Below are 24,712 nucleotides of genomic sequence, written 5' to 3'. Positions count from 1 at the left end.
TATCAATGAACAACTCTCAAGGATGTTAAAGAAAATCCAGAGTGATAGAATGTATTTTAAATTAAATTAGCTACCCTGTTATTTGTACTTTGACTGCTAAAATATAGAGACAGATACAGACAATATAGATATATAGTTAAGGCTTAACTAGCCCTAGTTCTCCATCACCCAGTAACTTCTGTTATTACCATCGTAGCTGGAGGTGGGATTTGCAACAAAAATGACAACAGGTCTGTCATGAAGACCATCGCCTCTGAATGATCAGTCCATGTAGTGTCATCAGCAACAGAGGGTGGTGAGACTACCCTCACAGTCTGGATGACAAGATCCTGAATCTTAACTAGACAAAAGCCTCAGTGAGAAAAGACGTTTCCTAGTGACTTCATTGGAGATTACCCCCTTGGTATGTAGCATCTTGAAACCATATGCCTTATAGTAAGGAAACCAAAGGGAGATGTTAAGTTTTGCAGTATTTCAGGGTAGTATTTACTAAGTTGAGAATTTCACACCATACTTCTAAACACTTTCACTACCATGATCTACTTCTGTTGCTTCTTGAAGATTGCATTTTATACCTCCTATTTAAATGTGGTGTTCAGTATGATGCACAGATTCTACAGAAAGGAGCAGTCTGACTTATTCTGAGCTAGAAGAACCACTCACTTTCTCAAACCATTAAAAAAGTTCCTAAATGTTCCCTTTCTTTTCTCCATATACTCCAAACAGATGTGTGTTTAAAGCTTTATGCTATATAAAGTTTATATCCCTGTTGAGATTTCCATAAAAGTTTATGCCTGTTGAGACTTCTGTCTTTTGAACAAAGCCACTTGAATAATAAAATCTTAGAGAACTAAAATCATGCAGAGCTTCCAAAGTACCCTCCTATTTTTATTTTTATGCATCTTTGATCCGATCATTTTCCAGCAGCACATTGATTCAGCTAAACTCTAATGACATCTGATAGCCTTTTTTTAAAAAGCTATATATGTTATCACAGAAAATATTTTTTCCTTTTGAGGCCCCACCAAGATAAGATACTGAATTGCAAAAGACATCCAATAGACAGATGCAGAGTACAAAGTTTGCATTACAAAAGGCAGAGGAGGAGTAAAACCAAGAATTCTATCTGAATTTAAGGAGAAGGATCGCAGATCTGAAATCCCTAGCATATATAATAATAATGTCACATTATCTTTGCTCCTTTCTGCTATGAACTGAAAGTTTTCTGTGTTAATATCACTCTTTTTCAACCACCAATGTGATAACACTATTAACAAATGGATATTCCATATTCATATTATTTCCAATAATTTAAGATTTAAGTTATTACTACCTAACACTCACTGTTTGCCTAGATTGGTGTAGACTTTCCACCAACACACTAACAGTTAATAAGATCCTTTATGTCACCAAAGTTACTCTCAAATGATAACACAAGTCTCTGGGCCTGGATCTTTGCCATGCAACTTAGGTAACAGTTGAAGAAATTCCTCCTGCAGACAAAGCTGTAATGTACTGTTGCATTACTAAAGAGGTGCCAGATATGCTCACAAACAAAATCACCCCATTGGGTGTTTTCTACACCAAAACAGTCAGTAGAATGTGGGAGTGGAAAAAGTTGGAAAGGAATTAATCATTTCTTCCATTTGGCAAAGAAAACTCAAAATGCAGAGACTTGGCTCTGAAAAAAAGACAACAATAATTCTTTCTGTCCAGCAAATCTGTTGTATTTAAAATGTCTGTCCCAAAATAAAGATTATCAGTTCCTTGTTACAGATTTTTAAATGTCATATTTATAATTTTAAACTGGTATACAGATATAAAATCATTCATATTCCTCAGCTGAACTCCATTTTATGATAATACAAAATTTGTTAGAAAAATGGGGGTTAGAATTGGGTTTGTATAGTAACCAAGTGTTCAGCTCTTAGTCTTGTAACTTAAAAATATTATTGCCGCATTGATCATTGGGAAAATATGCTTGCTTTGGATTTCTGGTGTTCTTTTTCATTGTTTTACTTCCTTTTCTAACTTAGATGGGTCAGTTAAGTATAGAGCATTAAGTGTGCTTTGAATCACTGATTTGACAAACAATGGGAAAGAGCAGCTCACCTATATTTTCACTGATGTTGAAAACTCTAGCACTAAGCAAGAAATGAGGAATGAATCTTTCTTTCCCCAATGTCAATTATATTCTGTGCTTCATTAAAGATGGTGAAAGCCATTTGCTTTCAACAATTGATTTCTCCTAATTAAAACTTTCACTGAACTCAGAAAAAGGCAGGATCTAGAGGGATGATGTAAATAGAGCATGAATCAGGACCTGTAGTTTTATTAGCAAAACCTCAGATGGAAGATGTCTTCATTTACTGATGCAGTTGATGCAGCTGAATGGTTCATTTAACCGAATATATGTATCTTGGAGCTGTGCAAAACCCCCCAATTATTATTATTTTTTTACAATAGCTGCAGCAATTGCCATGGATACCTTTCACATCCAACTGGATTAAATGCCAAGTAATCACTTTCCAGTGAAGCCGCCATTTTAGAAATAGTTGAGTGTGCTTACTATCTCTCACTGGAGCTGAGGAGGACAGACTGGCAAACTTAAAAGGTCTAAGTAACTAGATATTGCAGAGTTGTCCACTTCATGTGGCAGCACAAGACTGTCCCTATAGGACCAGTAACTTCTCATCTGCCCACACTTATGCAAGCAGCTGTCCAGTCCTTCCAGAACCCTGAACACCACTGGTACTCACAGTTGTGGCATCCTGATCCCTGGGATAAAGGATTGTACTTCAGTCTTCCCTTATCTGGGAATGAAGAGATGTAATGCTGCTGCATGGTGTTGGTCAGGCCAGTTACTCTGGTAATGAAATTTGAGCAACCTTGTTCTTTCCGTTTTTCATCATGGGCTGCTTAGATTGTCTCTCTACTCCTAGTTATGATTTGTTGCTTGAAGGGGATGGCAGCTTCCCTTTTTTCCCATAGTGACCTTGTTGGGAGATTGCAGATCAGCACGACTCCTTTCCTGGGAAAGAAAATGGAGGAAAGCAGCAACTTCTGCTTCTCCTGGTAGCTGATGTTCTTACCTTGCTGATGATAGCCCTGCCACACCACTGGCAGGTGTTTGCTAGCCTGTGCAGCTCAAATGTGTTTTAATAGGCATGTAAAGGAGGCTAAGACAGGGATTTATGGTGTGTGGAGGGACATACTAATATAAATAAAGCACAGGGAAAACATAGAAACACTTGAAACAAAGTTTGGTTTGACCATGGTACAGTTATCACTGGGAGAAGAAAAGGGGTGGTGGTGAGTTTCTCTTTGCGGAACATTTGAGGCATGACCATAGCAGGAGCAGGCATGCCAGCTCAGAGGTAGACAGCCCAGACAACACTGATGCAGTCATTAAAATACAAATCCAGCATCCCTCAGCTCATATTCCAGCCCATTCCAATACATCTTCATAGCCTTTGTTGTGCTGCATATATTAAAGGTAATTAAGATATGCTGCAATCACGTGGTTTTATTTTGCTGATTATAGGCAAGGTAAGGTTAAGATGACTCTGAAGTGATAGGTGGGAAAGAGCCAGGTGGATGCAAGGGTAACACAAGGTCAGCGAGCTGATAGGATTTCAGCATTTTCGGTGAATTTGGAGGAGAGAAGGGAACAGAATTAAACTCACTGTGGACAGAAATGAAAGGCAGAAGTGATGAAGACATAAAATGATCATCAAAGAGCAAAGAGACATGATGCTAAGGTAATGATGAGGAAGAGCTGTGAAGCCATGAGTCCAGGACTTCACAACAAATGTTGAGTCAGGAATGAGGAGATAAAAGACTTCCAGATCAGATACAGACTTCTGTATCTGTTTTGAATGATGCAGTTTTCATCCTTTGTATCACTTAGCTCTTCAGCTGTGCTCCCTCAGCTGGAATATTTTGTGGTAGCAGGGAGATTGCACATAAAGTAGAAGACAGGAAAACACAGAAGGCCAACTTCTTGTTTGCAGGACAGTGTTCTATAAAACACAGGTATTACAGCTATCTGTTGGAGTTGGACATGGACAGTGCATTTTTATTTGGTGGCTAAAGAATTTATCTGTCCTAAATGTGTCTGTAAATTTGTGAACAGGTATGAGCAACAATCCTTCATACTCTTCTTCCAATTAAAGCATACCTTTCTCTGTTTCTTTTGTCTGCTTTTTTTTTTTTTTTTTTTTTTTTTTTTGGTGCTAGCAATTACTTTTGAGTGGGAAACCTTTCTACTTTCCCTCCCGTTGGTTACATCGTTGTTAGGTTCAAGAGAATATCTCCAGCATACTCCAGCATAAAATGGATCAAAATAGAAGGATAAGGTGCTAATATCTCTCAGAGCCTTTTTTTTTCTCTTCAAACTGTTTTTAGAATGGGGAATATAGAAAAAGTTTACACTGAGGGGGGTTAGAAAATGGAATTCCTGAGATTTTTAAATTATGCTGCAGAGAAGACTTCACAAACTGAAAAGGCCGTATTTCCTGTAGTAGAGAAAAATAGTTGGGCGTGGTTGCTCATACTGTCATCTAAAAAGAAAAGTATATACATAACACTACACCCATGGGAAAAAGAAAATAAAAAGCAAAACTATGAACAATATGGCAATGCACTGTGATAACAAAAACTCATCTTTAAAAAATATATAAGAAATAAGCATACTGCCAACATGGAATACATCACACACATTGCGCCAGTCAAACCAAAATGGTCTAGTAATTGCCATTCTTAGTTTTACATTAAGGCAAACATGAGGTAAACCACATGAAACTAACACTACTAGCTCAGCTAATCCACTGTAATTTACTAAATTGTTACACAGAATACATGTAGCTGTGTTAATTTAACAAGCCAAACCTTCTTTCCTTAAAATGGAAAAGGTGTAATAGAAGAGGTTAAATTTCACTTATAGTATGTGCTCAAATACCAGTTTTGAGTGTTCTCTTTATAGGTAAGTGAACTTGAAGTTGCTTGTCTGTTTGAACTAGTTTGCTTGAACTGCTTTCTGTTTTAAGAGTAGTTTCATAATAATAAAAAATACTCATAGGAAAGACAAACTGTTTACTTTCAGCAACAACCCCTTTTATTTTAATATTTCAAATTTTATAGATGACATTAAGATATCCTACTATTTTGTGATACCAAACAAAACTTATTTTTACTGTTTGTAATATAATGGACTAGGCTATTATTTACACTGACTATATACAGAATATAATTAAAATTAAATATTTCAATTATAATATTTTAATTGGGTCTCAATTTATTGTTGTCTATTTTTTTTACTAGATAATTTTATAATTTCACCCTGTTCCCCCAGTATACACATATTTTGTCACTTACGACGATGTTTTTGTTTAAGGGTATACCTAGCTATTAGACAACATGTTTCTAAAGGAGTTTCCAAGATCAGGTAAGAATTACCATTGTTTGACCTGTTCTATTTTGACACAGTTTTAGGTTTCTCACAAATTTTTCCCTGATGCAATGTGGGGTTTTTTTAAGAAAGCAAGAATGTGCATGCAACATTTATTAATAGTCATGTTTTCACCAGTTAAGTTCTCTCAGTCAACAATTCACTGGAAAAATCATAAAATGGATTTCATTGTGTGCTTTTCTAGGAGGGACTAGACCAACTCTGTTTCAGTGGGATTTAGGCACTTAAATATATAGCAACTTTAAAAACCAAGGCTTCAGCATTTTTCTAGGTGACCAATATAATTCTTTCAAAGCTAAATTCACATATTTAGATTTCTCCTTATATATTTATTTATACACTATCTCCATTAGCAAATATTTATAAATATACACAAATGTGTGTGCATGTATATGCATTTCTTTCAACAAGTCTTTCATTCTTCATTGATTTTTCAATGGATGCATGGACGCATCCATTTTAAGCATGTGGCAAATAACGTAATATACTTAAGAAAGGATCATGAGAGAGGACTTGGAAAGACTAAGAAAAGAACAGTGATAAAGTATATGAACTTAGAATGAGATATTGATCGGGAAATGAACAATTAATGCATGCTAAAAATCCATGTAACTGAGAGATGACTCAATGACACTCAATGACTACAAAGGATGGAGGACTGTTTTTTGTAGCTACTATGTGATAACAAACAAATCAATCAAGCTTAAATTATGTAAAATACATGGCAAATACAGTGTACAAAAAAGAGGCAAGTACCTGAAACCCTTCTTCTTCTCATGTCATTCCTAAATCACGTTTGTAGACATTGTTTTGTAGAAATCAGTTTTCCTGTATTTTTAATTATGTAAATTATGTGCTATATATTTAAATAGCTGATATAGATCACCTTATTTTTGATGTCAGCCTTTCAGGTTTTCTCTTTTCCTGTCTATTTATACTTTGGGAAGTTCCATGGAATTCTTCCCCCTTTTTCATTGAAGCTAGCAAAATTTTTATACAGAGAAACATAACCATGAATGACACATTATGTTTAAGAAGGAATTGGGATTTGTTTTGAAACAGAATTTGGAAGATAACACTTTAAATAGATAATGAAACTATGAATTTATGCATGGTTATTGAGTTCTTAAAGGAGGACATTTTCAACTTTACATAATTGTGGCTTTTCAACCTACAGTAATTCCTGAACAACTTAACCTCTCAGGTTTGTTTTTGGTGTTAGTTGCTAATGTTTATAGCTTGAATTATAATATAACTTTACCTTGCATAGGAAGTGGTTTATATCTGTATCTCTAAAACTGGAGCCCAGCCATAACGTTTGTGTAACTGATAAAAATCTGCTACACTGAAGCAAACTGTCATCAAAATAAATTACTTGAAGAGTACGGAATTGAACAAAAAGATTATCACAAACCTTTTAACTGAAATTAGGTGATTAACTTTATGTATTATGAATTCATTTAAATCTTAAAAAATTAATGTATTTTGCTTTTCAATAAGTGAGGGATGATAGACAGCTGATTCTCTGATGTATCTGGGTTTCAAGTTCCTAGAAGCTACATTTTGAGTTTAATCTTCTGAATTACACAAGATTTGTAAATTTGGTAAAAGAAAACATTGCCATTAAACTCAAGGTAAGAAATTATTATACATTGTTTTATGTATCTTTATATAAAAAGTTACAAGTAGCAAGCATATGACACAGAAATGGAACAGTAACAGCAATAATTGTGAATGCATGCTTTTTACAATGTATCTAATAAAGGGATTTTTGCCAACTCAAATATTCAGTAACATACATGCAGATTATTTTCTCAATGTCAAATTCAGTCATATTGCTAGATGCTTATCCAACAAACATTTCTATTGAAGTGATTATGAATGGCTAAATACCTGATTTCAATAAATTTTTCCTGAAATTGGGAATAAACTTGCAACAAAAAGAAGAGAGAAAAAGAAAAAGAGAAATGACTGATAAGCATAATAACCAAAGTCTTATTGCCTTCTAATAATTTTACTCAACACTGCTGAATTTTATCATGTTATGAGAATAGCTGGTCAGAGAGTCCATAAAACCTCTAGCTGGTGTTTCCAAGGACGATAGTTTCACATTTCATTGTAGCATGTTCAAAATCACCAGGAGCGCACTATTCTCAAGCAGTCTATATAATGAAAACAATGTACATATAACAAAAGTTCAATGTAAATCTTCTTCCACATATCACACAACATGCAAGTAAATAACAGACATATAAAACATATCAACTGAAATAAAACTAAGATTTTTTTTTTTTTTTTTTTTAAAAAAAAGGGACAGTTTCAGTTAGGAGCTAATTTCTTCTTCAAGTTTGCAACAAATCTCCAAATGTATTTAAAAACTAAGGAACACTTGGTGGCCAGAAACCAAATTACAAAAGAAACATATTATTGTGCAATGGGAATATCTTTCTAAAGAAGTAAGATATGTCTGTACTTCTTAGGTTTGGATAAAGGCAATGAAATGAAATTAGAAACATGTCCACTCTCTCTTTCAGACAGCTGAAATAATTCATTATAGATTTTTCCATTCAGAGTTTGCATGACTGCATGAATAGTTGTCTGAAAGCAAAACAAAGTTAAAATAAGTTCTCTCTATGAGGAAAAAATACAGAAAAATATTTACTTAAACTATGTAGAAGCAATAAAAGCATTAAAGGTTTCTTTCCCAGTAAAATTGTTGTATACATATATACACATATAACCATGTATATGCACATATCTATGTTTATATATATACACATATGCAAATTGACAGATTAGTAGCTATCTATAATTTCATTATAAATATCTGAGATTATGTTTATTGAGATTTAACACTGATAACAAATTACACAAAATAAAAAGCCTAGGAAAAGACTCAAAAATTGAAGTTTAATTTGCAGACATTGACATTAATGCTACAGAATCTCTAAATTTATCAGTACTACCACATACCCTTCCCCTGACACTTCAAAAGGTTGAGTGAATAAAATGAGCTGAAAACTTATAATTCCACATCTTCCTGACTGGGGTTAGATTGCCAAGTTTTACATACTAATTCACATGCTGAATTTTATTTTCATAAATCAAAAAATAAACACCAGAGACATGCAAAAGATCTGTCTTTATAATGTGTTTGGAATTAAGGTTATATTTAGCTAGGGGATGATTATAGTGCTGTCAAGAATAAGGAATTAAGAGATTTTACTTTAGTTTACAATACTAAAGTTGTCATCTGTCTTTCACTTTTCTCAGTATTCAAACCTGGCTCTCTCCATACAAGGTGACATGTAACTTGAGAATTAACATGCATTTTAGCAATATAACAAAAAAAAAAAAAAAGAAAAGCAACAGATGGTTCAATTGTTGCATAGGTATGTTCACTTACCTCAAGTTTGTCTCTTAGACCCTAGTTGTGTTGTACTCAGACTCATGTTTGCTTAGAGACCCAATGAGGCAGAACCTGGAATGTTATGGCTATTTCATTCAAAATAATAATGTTTATAATGTTTATATAGAAAAAAAGAAATATATGCATATAGATACTTAATAAACAGTATACCTTGATAATATGAGCAATAGTCATGAAGTAATTTACATTGGCATGCAGTTAGATTAAAATAATAAAATAACTTTCTTTTAAGAGACAGAAATGCCTTAATGTAAAAAGAAAATATGAAGGGCATGTAAACAGTCACAAGAAGTGCATAAATAATGCATGCAAGAGAAAACACATATATATAAAAAGTTTCTGTGTTCTTTTTCAAATAAATTGTTCATAAATGTTTCTGCTTTTCTTTTTCTTTTACTTGTAAACTTTTAATCATCCATATTTACAGTCAAAGTGCAATATACAGTAGAAATAGCTCTTTTATTAAAAATATCATGCTTGACTTTATTTTTTTATTGATTAGAAAGATTCCTTTTAACTACATTCTTATATGCAAATATATGAATATTCTCTATTCACTATGCTGTCTCATGTTCTAATTGAGAGATATATATAGATGTTAATATAACAAGCCAAGATACTGTGATTACTAATGGAACAGACACAGTAAAGTTTTGCAAATATCGTAATTCATTATATAAAAGATAATGTTTCATGAGAAAAGGGGTTTCCTTACCCCAGGATTTTGTTTATCATTATTGTGCCATGCATCAAAATAGATATATGTATTTTTTATTTATTAATGTATTGATTTAAAGATGTTAGATCAACAGTGGATGATACTCAAGGCCACCTCAGTTACAAGGAAACCACATGTATGTGGCTCTTTCAAAAACTAGATTCACACAAAATCTTCTTTGGTTTTTAACAATTGTACCTTTTTTCTGTTGACCTGTGTGTGTATGCATGTGGGTACATGTAAAATAGTAAAAGAAAAAGAAAGATATAAAGTATAAAGGTAAAGCTGAGATACAGGATCCTTTAGGAAACAGAGGCAGAGAAAAGAGAAAGAGAGACAAGAAGAAAGAGATAATATAATGGTATGTGCTATCAGGAAACAGAAATTTAAACAATAAATAAAGAAGAAAGAAAATATGTCTTTACTGAATAAAGAGTGAATATGTTTGGGCAATCAAGTCCTTACACAATAGTCTTCATCAAAAATCTATTGATACTGACCGCTGAACAGCTTTATCATGTCTGGACAGCCTGTGACTTGTGGTTGGTACCTCTTCAATTTCGTCTATCTCACACGCATCTGCAGCATCTTGTGAGTAGCTATGCTTCATGACAAGGATATTTCTCCTGTTCATGGGCTGAATGAGTGGTTTTACAGGCTGGGGTTGTATTTCTGTCAAGACAGAAGCATCTCTTGTGCTGAGGTTACTACGGCTGCCCTTAATGCTAGACACTTGTGATCCACAGTGATGGTCATGAATGCATTTTGAAGATGATCTCCGCAGTTTATGATAATTTTCAAAGTCATCTGCAACATCAGCAAGGTCAGCTGTAGGCCCTGTCCCTCTGAGGGTGCATAACTCATAATGAGGAGGCTCAAACACCTCCTGGAACACTGTTTGATCAAAGTCTGTTTTCCTTTGGACAAATTTTTTACGAGGCTGCTTGATCTGTACTATAACAGAGATAACAATGAGGATGATCACAATGCAAGAAGTCACCCCAATTACAGTCCCACTGGTATTGGTAAGTTGGTCCAATATGTTAGCTTTTGTTTTTTCTGTGTGACAGGAGAAAAAAAAAGCACAGCGTTAATTGCAGTTCAAGAATAAAAACAACCACGATGGGTTCACAGATTACTGAAAAACTGAGCCTAGTCTATGTCTGAGTTTACTTAATCAATCTCACTGACAAAAAGGAAAAAGGAAGAAATCAGGTATTTGTGAAAGCCAAATAAACAACACACAGGTCCTCTGTACGCCTATTCATTTGGAAAGCGATTATTCAGGGTATGTTACAAGCTTAATTAGATGAAAGAATTATTTACGCTTTTTATAAAAACCAACCACCATAACAAGCAGATGGCTTTAGTGTCACCTCTGAACTCCATTTGCCTGCTAAAGCCCCCAGGACTGTTACAGACATTCTCTTCATTATTTTCTGTCTCTTCCAGTAAATATATGCAACTAGAACATTAGGACCAATGAAAGACCAAGACTTTACAGGATTTAAGAAGAAATTCTTCTCTGCATTGGGAACTTCAGTGAAGTCCTAGTATTTATGAGATGACTGGGACTGTTGACAGTATTCAATGAAAAAGCTAAATCAGGAGAAAATAGAAAAGTTACTCAAATTGAGGTTTCAGAAAGAAAAAAAAAAAAAAAAAAAAGTGGGCAAGTTGTTTCTTTTGTTCCTGACCTATTAAATACCACAACATTTCTAAACACCCATAAAAATCCAAAAGCTGATCCTACATATTATCCTTTATTCAGGGGCCTCTAGGAAGTTAACCAGCAAATTAGAAGAAAACCAGAGAATATGCAGTAAAACAATAAAAAGAAAACCAGTTTCACCCTACTGTTGTGTATATTTCTCTGTGATTTGCTTTCAAATGGCTGCAGACACATGAGATGGTGACTGAGCCTTGTAGAAATCCAAGCTAAAAGCACTCACATCAGTCTCTCACAGGCATAGCAAGACCACAACTGTGATTAAGTATCAACACCCAGTTTAGTGTAAGTTTTCCTAGCAACCTTAAACATTCCAAAGGACTTAATAAAAAGCCTTTGAAGTGAAAGTTATTGGCACCAAAATAATAACATCCATCTCTTCATAATCTCATAGATACCAAAAATGAACTTCTCAGTATTCCCCATTGCCTATTCTTGTAGATTCACCTGGGGTTTCGCTAACGGACTGACACAGACTTTGGGGAAGTAACAGAGGTAGAAAAAGCAACACAGCAGCAAACAACATTTTTACTGGGATCAGCAAACCTCCTTTTGCTAGTTAGAAAAACAAGAGATGATAAACGCACAAGATCAAATAAAAAGATATTTGGCAAATGAAAGATGAAAATAATTCTGGAAATTAAAGAGCGGAGAAAGTTTTCTGTTTTCCACTGTGCCGAAGAAGTAGAGAACAGATAATTATTTCCCAATCATATGTTTAGTTTCTTTGAAGAATATTATGCCATGCCACAGTTTTGCTGTGTTCTTTTGAAGTGTGTTTTCATTTGTGTTTTACCCTATTGCACTGCTTGTCAGGATTTTACAGGCTTCAGCAGATTTATGGGCTGACTACTAATCCACCTCATTCTGAATTTTTTCTTGATTGGTTCCTAAATTTGGCATATCCCATGTTTCCAGGAACAAATCTGTGGTAGCGAGGGGGAGCAGGAGGGAAGTGAACTGTCTCCTCAGCCTGCAATGTAAGTTAGTTAAGCTCTTTTCCCTAAAGACGACACAGATGTTGATTTTTTTTTTTTCCAGAAACACAGAGCAATATTTAGAAACCATTGTGAACACCTGGTTAGGAACATTAATCCCTATCTAAGAAATAGACGTTATGCCTGATTTCCCATGCCTGTTCCTTACTCTTCAATTTCACTTGATTATAGGTAGATTTGGTTGCTTTCTTACAGTGTTAATTCAACTTCCCCTTGGCTTTTTAGTCCACCTGGGCTATTATGGGCATGGCATGAAGCCAAAAGACACCTGCTACCCATATGTTACCCCACTGCAAAGGTAGTTATGACAAAGGAACCAAAATATGACTTTTAATTACATTTTAGATTGTACAGAAAACAGAGACCAAGTGTTCAGAAAGCCTCCTAGAAGGACATAACCAGCCAGAAGGACATAACCAACACAAATCCACACCAAGCAAAACAAATGCAAACACTGAAACTAAAATCCATCGGTACTTTTATCTCTCTTCATTTTCTCTATTGCTTGATGTATACTCTCCCTGAATTACTCTTCTTGAGCTTTGACCCATCTGGCACATACTTAACAAGAAACTAAGGATAATATGCTGTATCCCATGCAGTCTAAATGACTTGACATTTCCATTTCTAAACATTACCTTTGCAATGGTTTTCATCCCAAGGATACACACAATTCTGGAGTCCATTGCAGACCAATGTATTATTAATACACATATTACTGTGGCAAAAGAATGTGTTGGCTTCACAAGGGGCTAGAAACAAGAGAGAAAAAGCTGATATTAAGTAGTAAATCATTCACCTCCGCAACAAACACATCTAGGAGTGATCATGTAATCTGTAATAGGAAAACGCTATACACACAGGTTCCTTGAGCATATTTTATATTCGACATGCAGCACTGAGAGCACTCCACTCACACACTGTTTATTATTCCGTGGGAAGAGATTTTCAGTTCTAAGACAGGTGGACTTTCCCATAGTCTGACTCTCATGGTTGTAGTGGGTTGGTTCCCCATACATTGGTGGGGGGTCATTGATGTGTTATCAACAGTTTTAGCTGCAGATCCAACACAGAGCACCCTATGGGCTGCTATGAAAAAAGTTAACTGTATCCCAGCCAGTTCTGCTGTATAATTTGTTTTGAAGTTTGTTGCTGAAACTTGTTTTACAAGAAAACTTGTGTGATTCAAAGAAGATATGTACTTCAGTGCCCATATCAACAGTGCCTGAACCTTTATACACAGACAATAAAATTACACACCCCCAAATACGCAACCATCCACTCAGATATAACAGTATGCATACACTGTGCCTCAGCCAATGCAGAAGACTGATCAGCCAGGCTGGTTCTGCCCATTGATCAATTTTTGGAAAAATCTGGTATACCATCTCCTAAACTGCAGCGACCCTAGTAAGGTGTTAAGCTTCTTACAGGAAGGATTTTACTTTAAACTGACAGAAAGAGCAGAACAGCACACATGCATATTAGCAAGGGAGGGTGCTTTGGGACAGTCCTTATCTGTTGCTGTCATTTGGGGATAGTGAGGGCTGAGCCTGGAGGATTCTGTGTCACATCATGATGTGACACATCATATAGGGAACCCACTGGAGGCACTATCATTCTTCCACACTCTAGCTGCAATCCCTGTTTCTGGACAAAGCGAGGATCTTTTGGGACTGGTTCTTTCCAACACACAGAAAGAGTCTCACTGCCTGCTCTAGGCAAAAATGTGAAACAGAGAGGAAGAAAATTTATGAAAGGGAAACCTAAGAAAACCTAAGCAGGCACCTATTCAAAATACATGGTAATAAGTAGGAAATGCACAAGAAAAGAAGACCCAATTGATAAATAGAGAAGGCACAAGGAGTGACAGGGGAACAAGGAAAAAAAAAAAAAAAAAAGGAAGTGCAGGATTAGGAAAGTTTATGCTAATAAAGCCATAAAGATTAAATAAAATGAAAAACAACACCGAAACACACAAAAACCTGCACAGTGGCATGAAAGGCCTTAGAAGTGAAGTGGTGAAAACAGAGTGCTGTGTCTGAGTAGGCAGAACCTCCTAGATATGTATGACTTGCTCTTGCCACTTCAAAATCAGTCTGATTGCATCCTGAATGTAACAGCAAAGAAAGGATTAATAATGGAAAACAACACCCAAAAGAATAGAGAACAATTTAAGATAACAAAGGACAGTTGTGTGAGGCAGAAATAAAGGAATTTAGAAGCATAGTGGTGGTAAGTAGAAAAGAAGAACTAGAGGAAGGTAGTAAAGGAATTGAAAGGAAGAAAGAGAACTGCACAGCAGAAATAGATGACATTTAAGGCATTCTGCACTGAAAGGAATGACAAGAGATTTTATATCAAATGAAAAATATTAGGAAATGTTTCAGAAATAAGAGAGAAAAAATAAGAGCAGTACAAAAGACATTTTTTGCAGATTTAAAAAGAAGGGATAATTATGAAAAGTAACGGCAGGGGGATCTGGGAATGAAAGTCAAGATAAAGGAAGAAAAAACAAATTTTCAGTTTCTCTAAATTGTGCTGTTGAACTATAGAGGAAAGGGTTGGTATGTGAGTAAATATCAAAACTAGATGAATAGCAAAGCAGAGCAGTTTCAGAATAAGTACAGCACACTTAGCATGAGAGAAACCCAAATGTAGGATTCCTAAACCTAATGATAAACAGACCCCTCTTGTTCATGTTTATAAAATTAGTATAGTCAAGCCCTCTCTGTGGTCCTTTGGACCTGGAGTGATTAAGCTGGACAAGAAATCTATATATTTTCCCCCCCTCTAATGAAGGGTTTTTGTTGGAATGAATGAAAGCATCAAGGGAAGCTGAAAACTTGTCAGTCCCATTATACATTGGAGGAATCAGGTTTTTTGTCCTTGAAGAGGCACAGCAAAGGTGTCTTGGGATGCTACACCAAGGACATTCTAGTAATAGCAAAAAGACAAATTAACTGGTAGTAAACAGGATTCTTTTACAAGAAGATGGATCTGGTCCTGATGCTTTCCTGAAGCTGTTACAGAACCCAGGATGGGAGTGAAATCAAGCAGACAAGGTATGTGGCAGCAACACTTTTTAGCTTTACCTCAGTCTCGAACATCATCTATGGCAATACCTCAACATATAAATGTTTAAACCTGAGGAAAGGTTGTGGATGCTTTCACAAAAGGAAGCTACTGCTATTATTTGGTTCAACTAGATAAAGATAGCAGCACAAACCTCTCCACCTAGCAGAAGCCTAATCTATCAGTCTACAGTCTTCCCCCTGAGTATATAAATGCCCTTTATATGAGAGAGCAGCAGGAATGCACAGAGCTCTGCCTTGGGTTGGGCTAGGAGCCAAGTGAGATTTTTTGAGTCAGGATTAGCACACAGCTACCAATATTGCAGTTGGTGTCTGTCTGCCTCGGACTACCTGATCAGGGACGAGAAGTAGATGAAACCTTCTTCAGACAGCTGGAAAAATCCTCATGTTCACAGGCCCAGATTTTAACCACTTGATATCAGTGAAGGGCAACACAGCAGGGCAGAAGCAATCCAGGAAGTTTCCAGAGTACATTGATCACAACTTCCTGATACAGGTAATCACGGAGCTGATGAGGGGAGCTCTACTGGGCCTCATAGTTTTATAAACAAGGAAGAACCAGTCGGGGATGTGAATGTCAGATGCAGCCCTGGCTGCAGTGATCATGAGATGGTGCAGTTCAGGATGCTGCAGAGAGGGAATAAAGCAAAAAGTAGGATCACAGGTCTGGGCCTTAGGAGAGCAAAATTTCACTGTTGAAGAGTCTGCTTGGAAGAATGCCATGGGAGGTGGTTCTGGAAAGATAAGTGTTCCAGGAGAATTAGTTGATTCTGTAAGATCACCTCCTCCAACCTCAATAGTTGTTTATTTGGACAAGCAGAAAAATCAAGTGAAAGCAGCAGCTAGCCTGCACAGATGAACAATGAGCTCCTGACGAGACTCAGACATAAAAAGAACACGTACAATTCAGATGACCCCAGCAGAAAAATAGGGGCACTGACCAAAGGTGCAGTGATACAGTTAGGAAAGCTGAAGCCTACCTGGAATCAAATCTGGTGAGGGTTGTAAAAGGCAACAAAAATTACTTTTACCGGTATGTCAGCTGCCAAAGCAAGATGGGAGAAAATGTGACTGTGATGCTGAATGGGACAGAGGACTTGGTGACAAAGGGAATGGAAAAGGCTGAGGTACTGAATTTCATCTTCAAATCCATCTTTTTTTTTGATGGGATTTGTCTTTTGGAGTTCCAAGCACTTGAGATAAAGGAGAAAGCCTGGAGCAAGAAAGACTTGCCCTCAGTGGGAGAGGAGCAGGTTAGGGAATATTTAAACAAACTGGACAGACATGAGACCATGGGCCCTGATGTGATGCCCCCAGTGGTTGGCTAATGTTATTGCAAGGCCACTCTTGATTATCTCTGAAAGGTCATTGGTGATCAAGGGAGGTTTCTGAGAACTGGAAGAAAGCAAATGTCTCCCCATCTTTGAGAAAGATGAGAAGGAGAATCCTGAGAGCTACATGTCAGTCAGCCTCATCTCAATCCCTGGGAAGGTGACAGAGCAAATAATCCTGAAAACCATTTCCAACACATGAAGGACAAGAAGAGTGTTGTCTGCATGGAGTTATGAAAGGGAAATCATGCTTGACCAACATGACAGCCTTCTACAATTGGATTACTGGCTTGGTGAGTGAGAGCAGTGGATGTTGTGTTTCTCTACTTAAGAAAAGCTTTCACCCTGTTTCCCGTAACATCCTCAGACAAACTGATAAATATGGGCTAGATAAATAGACAGCAAGTGGGACTGAAACTAGATAAACTGCCAAACTCAAAAAATTGTGATCAGTAGCATGAAGTCCAGCTGGAGGCCAGTCACTAGTGATGTACCCCAGGGTCAGTACTGAGGCCAATACTCTTTAACCTCTTCATTAATATCCTGGATGATGGGACAGAGTGTATCCTCAGCAAGTTAGCAGGCAGTGCAAACCTGGGAGGACAGGTTGATAGACCAAGTGGCTGGGTGGCTGTACAAATGAGCCTCAATGGGCTGGAGAAACAGGAACTTCAATCAGATCAACAAAAGGAAATGAAAAGTCCTGTGCCTGGGAAGGAATAACTTCATGCACCAGTACATGTTGGGGACAGACTGTCTGGAAATTGAGTTTGCAGAAAAGGTGCTGCTGTGCAGTAAACTGACCAGGAGTCAGCAGTGTGCCCTTATGGCAAAGAAAGTCTCCAGTATCCTGAGCTGCCTTAGAAAGAACATTGTCAGCAGGTTGAGAGATGCCATCCTCCCCCTCTACTCAGCACTGGTGAGGCCAAATCTGCAGCACTGTGTCCAGTTCTGGGCTCCTCAGCACAAGAGACATGGACATACTGGAGTGAGTGCAGCAAAGGGTCACAAAGACCATTAAAGGCTTGGATCATCTGACATATGAGGAGGAGCTGAGAGCGCTGGGACTGTTCATCCTGGAGAAGTCTCAGAGAGGGTCTCATCAATGTGTACAAATACCTGATGAAAGGGAGCAAAGATGACAGAGCCAGGCTCTTCTCAGCAGCATCCAGTGACATGACAAGAAGCAATGAGCTCTAAACAAAATACAGGAAATGCCCCTTAAATGCAAGAACAAACTTTTACTTTGAGGCTGGTCAAACACTGTGCAGGAGCTGGTTTCCCAGAGAGCTTGTGGAGTCTCTGTCATCAAAGATATTCAAAATCTGACTGGACACAGCCCTGAGCAAGCTACTGTAGCTGACCCTGCCTTGAGCAGGAGAATTGGACTAGACCGTATCCCAGAGTCCTTTCCAAACTCAACCCTTCTGTGACTTGCTGAAAAGATGGCTTCATAATTAGATTAAAAGCAACACCTGGGAACACACAGTGATGTTATTTCGCCTGTGTCCCAAAGCTGCCTTGAGTCAAGCTCTGCCAAGGTTCTGGCCTAGAAATAAGTGAGATACTGTGTTCAGCACAATGAAGAATTCATAATGATTATAACACAAGGGAGCAAATTAGAACTAAACATATAATTCAACCTGATGTATTTTAATAATTTTAAATCTTTGATAAATTGTTGGATTTTTACAGCATGAAACCACTATAATTTAAATTAAATCACCAATTTAAAAAAGAGATTATTATTAAAGGTTCTTTTTCCAGTTTGGATTTTAACTAATAATTATTTTCATGTAAAATTACATTTTACATAAAATAATACATACCAAACAAAAATCTTCAAACACTTTCATTCTACATGATTTTTAGTGATAATATTTTCTTTTTAAAAATTTATATGGTATGTAGGGATACCTTGTATGTTAATATACAAACAGGTTTCATTGAATTAATTATAATGTAATGTCTTCTGCTTTGCAACTAGTATTTATACTGAACACAAGATGGTGCACTTATCCTAGAAGATATATAAGCGAGTTAACAGGAATAGACATGATATCCCAGAATCTTTTTCAGGTTTAGGTAGTCTATACTTTAAAAAACGCTAGAATAATTAAAAAAAAAATTCTCTCATCTGGCGTGTAAATATATTTTGTTTCTAGTACAAGTTAGTAACTTGTTGTAATGATCATAATTCCAGAACGCTACCATCACAGTATTAAAAAACCTGAGTTTAGTGTTTGAAGGTTACTGCTTTCAAAATTTATAAAAATTCAGCCAATGGAGTTTTCTGTATTTTCTTACTTTTGGAAGGTTTGGGGAATGCACACGGAGCCAATAATCTATTAATGTAAAATAATAATAAATTCTTTTAATCCTGAATAGTTCTAAGGCAGAGAAACATAAAAAGCATTAATAGTTCTTCCATATGCCATGTTTACAAAGTAACCTGAAATAAAAGCAGTTATATATTTTTTAAAAAATACTGTTTTCACCGAGACAATAAAATAAATATTCACAAGTAATGCATGCCCATTTATATTATATTTATAAAGCCCTATAGTAATTAAATATTGTGTTGTTTTAATAGTTATTACTATTGTGATTTTATTACTTTAATAATAAAATACATTATCTGTGTTTGTTGATCATCATTTTGTTGGGCATTACAAGATACTTTGGGTATAAAATGCAAACACGGCCAGGTCAAAACATTTCTACAAGATGAAGTCAAAAGCTGACTTGTTATGGAGCTGGTGTGAAGCCTGGCTGTTCCAACTCAGTATAGTGCTTTCCCCAGTGTATTTGCACTGTTTCTCAGCACCATGCAGAGTTAGCACAATTCCTTTGCTTCTAGGGTGTGAACTACTTCCGAGCAAGCAGCTTGGGTGTCTACATCGCACTTCATTGAACCGTGTGGATTTATCCTTTGAGGTTGTTTCAAGACAGGGATTTCAGTCTGGGATTCCCTAATCTCACATGAATGCCCTACCCTACTTGCTATTTTTAGGCTTCTCTCCCCACCCTTCCCTTCTTGTCGTAACATATTTGAGAGGTCCTGCTTTCTTCTGATAGTGAATGGGAAAATTCCGAACTCTTAACAATGGTTAAATGTGAGAAATATTTTACACTGAACTTGTTAGACATTTCACACCTACTCCTCACGTACTCAAGATAGCTCATTGAATCATGTTCAGCACATGAATTCTTTAAGTATAGATCATTTGGATTTTCCCACTGTTACTGAAAAATAGAGCTTTCCTTCACAAGATAAAGAAAAATTAAATTCTTCAGATGTTCCTTAAATCATCCTTGAAACAGAGAAAGAAGTTTTCTCTCAGCCTCTCCAAGGCAAATTTCAGTCATGCTGAGAAACTGTTTCACTTACTCTACTAAAATTATAAAATTATTAAGATGGGTTTAGTACCATACACTACAAGTATTTTACCTAAAGTAAAATTACTTATCTTTGCATTTGCCACTAATGAAAAAAAATATTACTAAAATACAGCTATTAGAAACTTGAAAATGAAATGTACTTAATACTGAATTTTCTTTCTCAGCCACCTTCAGACAGTTCTGTTCAAGATAAATGTAACTTTTATGGATAGTTAATACCAGATACACATTGATAATCTATCTTTAAAAAACACTTATATGTGGTTTCATGGGGGTTTTTTGATATACGAACTCACCAGAGAATGGCAGCTCAGAAGCATGTGCTCAGAGCTCCAGTCTGTGTTCAGTTTATACACTCTAGGCACCACAAACAGTTATTTTGTTCAGGGTCAGAGAGTCATTGGGATGCTTAGCCAGTGAGGGTTTTTCACTAGAGATAGCTGCAAATAGCACAGAGGGGAAGAAAATCACAGATGAGTGCTCACCAGTAAGGAGGCAATACCAGTGTTTCCTTTTTTATATATTAGTGTGGAAACAGGGAGCAAAACCAGCAAAACTGAAATCTATTTACACTCCTAAATCCTTGCAGAGGGCAACCATCTCTTCAGGTGTGGCACTTATCACTTTGTTGTTCCCTTTCCATTACCACAATAAACACAGTCATTAACGCTGCATACCCGCAGTGCCTTTTCCCCATTAGAGAATTGCCCATGCTGGGGTGATCACCTTCAGGGATTCTGGCTGTAAACAAGGTCTTGAGTGCTGTTACTTGATAAAGCTGTGTACTACTCTTCTAAACATGGCCCTAGATTTCCATCCAAGTACGGGGTTTGTTAATAAAAAGAAAATAAGAATGATAGAATTTGTGCTCCTTTAGGAAAGCCACGTATGACAGGGCTTTAAAAACAGGCTTAGATCTCAAAGGGGCAATGAAAGAAGAGAAGAAATTATATTTTTCTAGTTTGGGTTTTATGATGCAGGCTTATGGATGGAGAAGAAAGCTGTGCTACCAAAGAGCAGTCAGAGGTGAGAGAAAGAACATCTTGCCTGCTGTGCATGCAGAGGGAACTTATCTTAACCCATATGCCCTGGTTCTACGAATCTGTTTTTAGGTTAAAGTGTAGGTGTGTCTGCTCAGGAGCAGCTCTTTGAAGAATCTGTAGGTGTAGCATGTCTGTCATTAATCAAGCTGGAGATCACTCTCACAGTCATGGAAAATGAACACTTCGTCAGCAGGTGAAAAAACAAAGACTCATTTTCCAGGTCTTCTTACCAGATGAACAGACACCTTTTGATGATATCAGCTTTCTTGTTTTCTTTTTTCTGATTCTTAATTTATTGGATATTTAAAATCTATTGTAGATAGTGATTACCATACACAAAAATATGATTAGGTGTACATGTTTAGAAGATATATTGAACATTAAAAAGGTAAGGACATAAGCAGACAAAACCCATAACGCTAGTTGGAATAGCTAATAATCCTGATCATGAAATATCAGATCATCACTCTAAATTATCAGCTATTAAGAATTAGTTGATCTACTACTATTTTGATGATGTGAGAATCATTACTAATTTTCTGGTGTAGAAAATTTAACAACTTCTTGCATTAAATGCCTTTCCTTCCAACAAATTTATAGCACTGCTGCTTTGCAGAGAATCACTGCTAGAGGTTTGGAAACTTGTAAGACCACTTTTTACACGCCAACAAAAAAGACATATATTTCAAATTTAGTTGGAGCACACTGATCAAACTGTATGAAAATAATCATATAAGAGATCTCTTCAAGCTTTCTCTGTTCTACACAAATGTCAAGTCCCCAGGAAACAGCCCTACAACAAGAATTAACACTGAACAGATTTACAGAGAAAACATTCCTCAGGCTAAGTAGCCCGTTTCCACAAAAACCCACTTCCAGTTCACGGAGCCTTGCGTAAGGGAAGACACACAAACTTGACAACTTCCACACTAAGAAGAGGAACTTGGGGGGCTACAGATCACAACACCTCCTGGTCATTCCCACAGCAACAGTAAATAAAGGAATTTTACTTTTTCACTCTATGTGGCACATAACCACAACATAAATGTCATCTCCTATTTTGTTTCTTTCTCAGCTCTCAGTGAACAAAATAGCTTTTTTCCTCTTTCTTTGTCCCCAGGTAGACACACAGGTGTCTGTTCCCTGATGCACATCTCCCTGAATGAGGTCTGACATTCCTTCTCTTCCATGCAGATGATCTAATTATTCCCACATGCTGCTGAAAGACATTGCAGTTTACATGCTCTGAGCTGTGTCTCGCAGTGCACACACCGGACATCTGCTCTAGCTGACTCCTGACAGCCAGCACCAGCCTGCAGCATAGGGCAGCACTTAACATGACACAGAAAGTACAATCTGCATCACCTTTAAATCTTTAAAGTCAGTTTCCAGCATTAAAAACACAGATGCAGTTTCTTCTACTATTTATGAGCAGGCTGTGTATACGTATCTCAAAACACAGTTTATCCCGTAATAAATTTTCAGCTTTTAGCGTGCAATGACTGTTCAAAAAAAATTTACAGAAAACACATCATGTTAATATTTTCAGCTTCCCAGTTAGAATACTATGCAGTATAAACTATCATCTGTTCACAAGAATGGAGTAGCTCAAAGATGTAGCATGTCAGATAAATATCTTAGGAATACTGTAAGAGAAAAAACCACATTTTTCCTTATTTTCCTTTAAAACATGAAAGCCTTGCAAACACACACTTATTCAAACCTTCATTTCAACTTAGTCATCATAATGCTTCACTCTCCAGATCTTTATATGCTCTGAACCTCCAGTGTCTATGCAGTTGTTTCTAAGGTAACAGATCAGGATGCCTTGTGAAAAAAAATGAATCAGATCTTGAATATTCAAGACATCTCCAGTTGCAGAAATGAGAAAAGGGCAGTATCATCTCAACTGAGGGTTCTCAATATCTTTTAGACCTTGGTCTGATTTACAGACAAGAAAAATATTATCCACCCTAAGGCTGCAGTGTGAGAGTACAGTGGCGTATGCAGTTTCAGACATGTAGACTGTCAGAAATTTTTAATCAGAGCCATAATTAAGGAATTACGGAGGCTGTTCTCAACAGAGTCTCATTGCCTCATTGCAGGGTACACACACACAGAATACAGATGAAGAAAGTGTTTGGTAGGATTGTGCCTTCATTCCAACCACTGAAAGCTGCACAGAAATCTTCCTGTCAGACATGTAATGCAAAAATCAAAAAATACATTAAAAATGAACATGAATCAGCATATGAAAATACATGCATATAGTCCTTCCTCAAGGGACCAAATATGCATTATTTCCATCAAAGAAAACAAATCAATACCTTTCACAGGTGATTACCTGAGTCAATTATTTTCAGTGAATGGGATTATTGGCTTTTATTGAGGGTTTTTTGTGGGTTTTTTGGGTTTTTTTAAAATTGTCCAGAACTACCTTTGGTTTCTTTCAAAAGCTGTTTTGCTTATTATCTGAGTCCAGAAATCATATAAACATATGAATGCAGGAAAGGTGCACAGAGAGAATACTAAGCAAAATATCACGTAAGGCTTTTAGAAAATGTCTATTACTACAAAAAATTAACTAAACTATTTGCTTAACAATATCTGACATATAGGTATTAATATATGCATTCTGGAATATGCACAAGCAAACCCATCATCTGTGACAAAATAATCATAAGGTATTTTTCAAATGCCCTTCATAATGAGATCTAAAAAATCAAATTCCTAGAAAAGAATCAGGCTTCATAAAAACCTTCAGAGCTGCATTATTTTCCACACTGTGTAAGGGAAACTGAGACACAGCTGCCTGGTAGCTTGGGGATCAGGTAAAAATCACAGTCATACTACTGGACAGGTCATGACTAATCATGCCTGTTTTTGTGTCTCTGAATCCTGTGCTCTATCTATTGCACTACAAATTACTGTACACTAGAAATGCTTGGACTAAAAACTGTTCTGAATATTTATATTGTTCAGTGAGTACTTTGCATGAAGAAAACATTAACAGTTTTGGGGACTTGTCATTTAACAAGCTGAAAGCAGACGCATTTATTAGGGTCTTACGTTCTTGGAAAGATGTGAAGAGCATCTGGAATCGGCTGCTTCTACTGCCTTCATCTGCCCACATGCGGATTACACCGAGACCTGTCCGCAGCATTAGATCATTAGCAACAGTGCTGCAAAACTTTGCTTTCAAATCCTCCACGGAGCTGCTTCCATCATAGACAGCTACAAAATTCCTTTTGCATTCATTGGAATTCTGCATCTCATAGTCCAAGAATCGCAAATAGATCTATGAAACAAACAACAAAGGCAACATGTACAGATATTTGAGAATGACTAAACAAACACTGAACACCTTTGCTCTACCCTGTGGTAGAAAGGCTGCACAACACCACCATCAGAATAATTTTTTTGGAGCTGGTGATCCATAGGCCACTTCTCTGGAAGGGCATTCATATGGAAAATGAGCACTCTTTATACTTCCTGA

General features: G+C 36.6%; 1 protein-coding gene across 6 annotated transcripts in view; it reads right to left on the bottom strand.

Annotated features, from left to right (window-relative positions):
• Window positions 1-7,107: 7,107 nt before the first annotated feature.
• NETO1 (neuropilin and tolloid like 1) overlaps window positions 7,108-24,712 on the bottom strand; it is a 68,197-nt gene continuing 50,592 nt past the window's right edge. Inside the window, exons 7-11 of one of the 6 annotated variants that reach the window (XM_074877327.1) lie at window positions 24,286-24,514; window positions 12,984-13,097; window positions 10,119-10,677; window positions 8,877-8,951; window positions 7,108-8,068 (exon numbers count right to left, since the gene is read on the bottom strand). In XM_074877327.1, the coding sequence (XP_074733428.1) occupies window positions 8,891-8,951; window positions 10,119-10,677; window positions 12,984-13,097; window positions 24,286-24,514 (963 nt within the window). In that variant the 3' untranslated portion in view covers window positions 7,108-8,068; window positions 8,877-8,890. Of the gene's footprint in view, window positions 8,966-10,118; window positions 10,678-12,983; window positions 13,098-24,285; window positions 24,515-24,712 lie in introns of those variants that run through there. The other 5 variants (XM_074877317.1, XM_074877357.1, XM_074877336.1 and 2 more) reach the window with 5 other exon arrangements.

This window comes from Strix uralensis, chromosome 1 (assembly GCF_047716275.1).
Source record: "Strix uralensis isolate ZFMK-TIS-50842 chromosome 1, bStrUra1, whole genome shotgun sequence".
Classification (NCBI taxonomy): Eukaryota; Metazoa; Chordata; class Aves; order Strigiformes; family Strigidae; genus Strix; species Strix uralensis.
The sequence above is the reverse complement of the archived record's forward strand: the minus strand, read 5'-3'. Positions and strand labels throughout refer to the sequence as shown.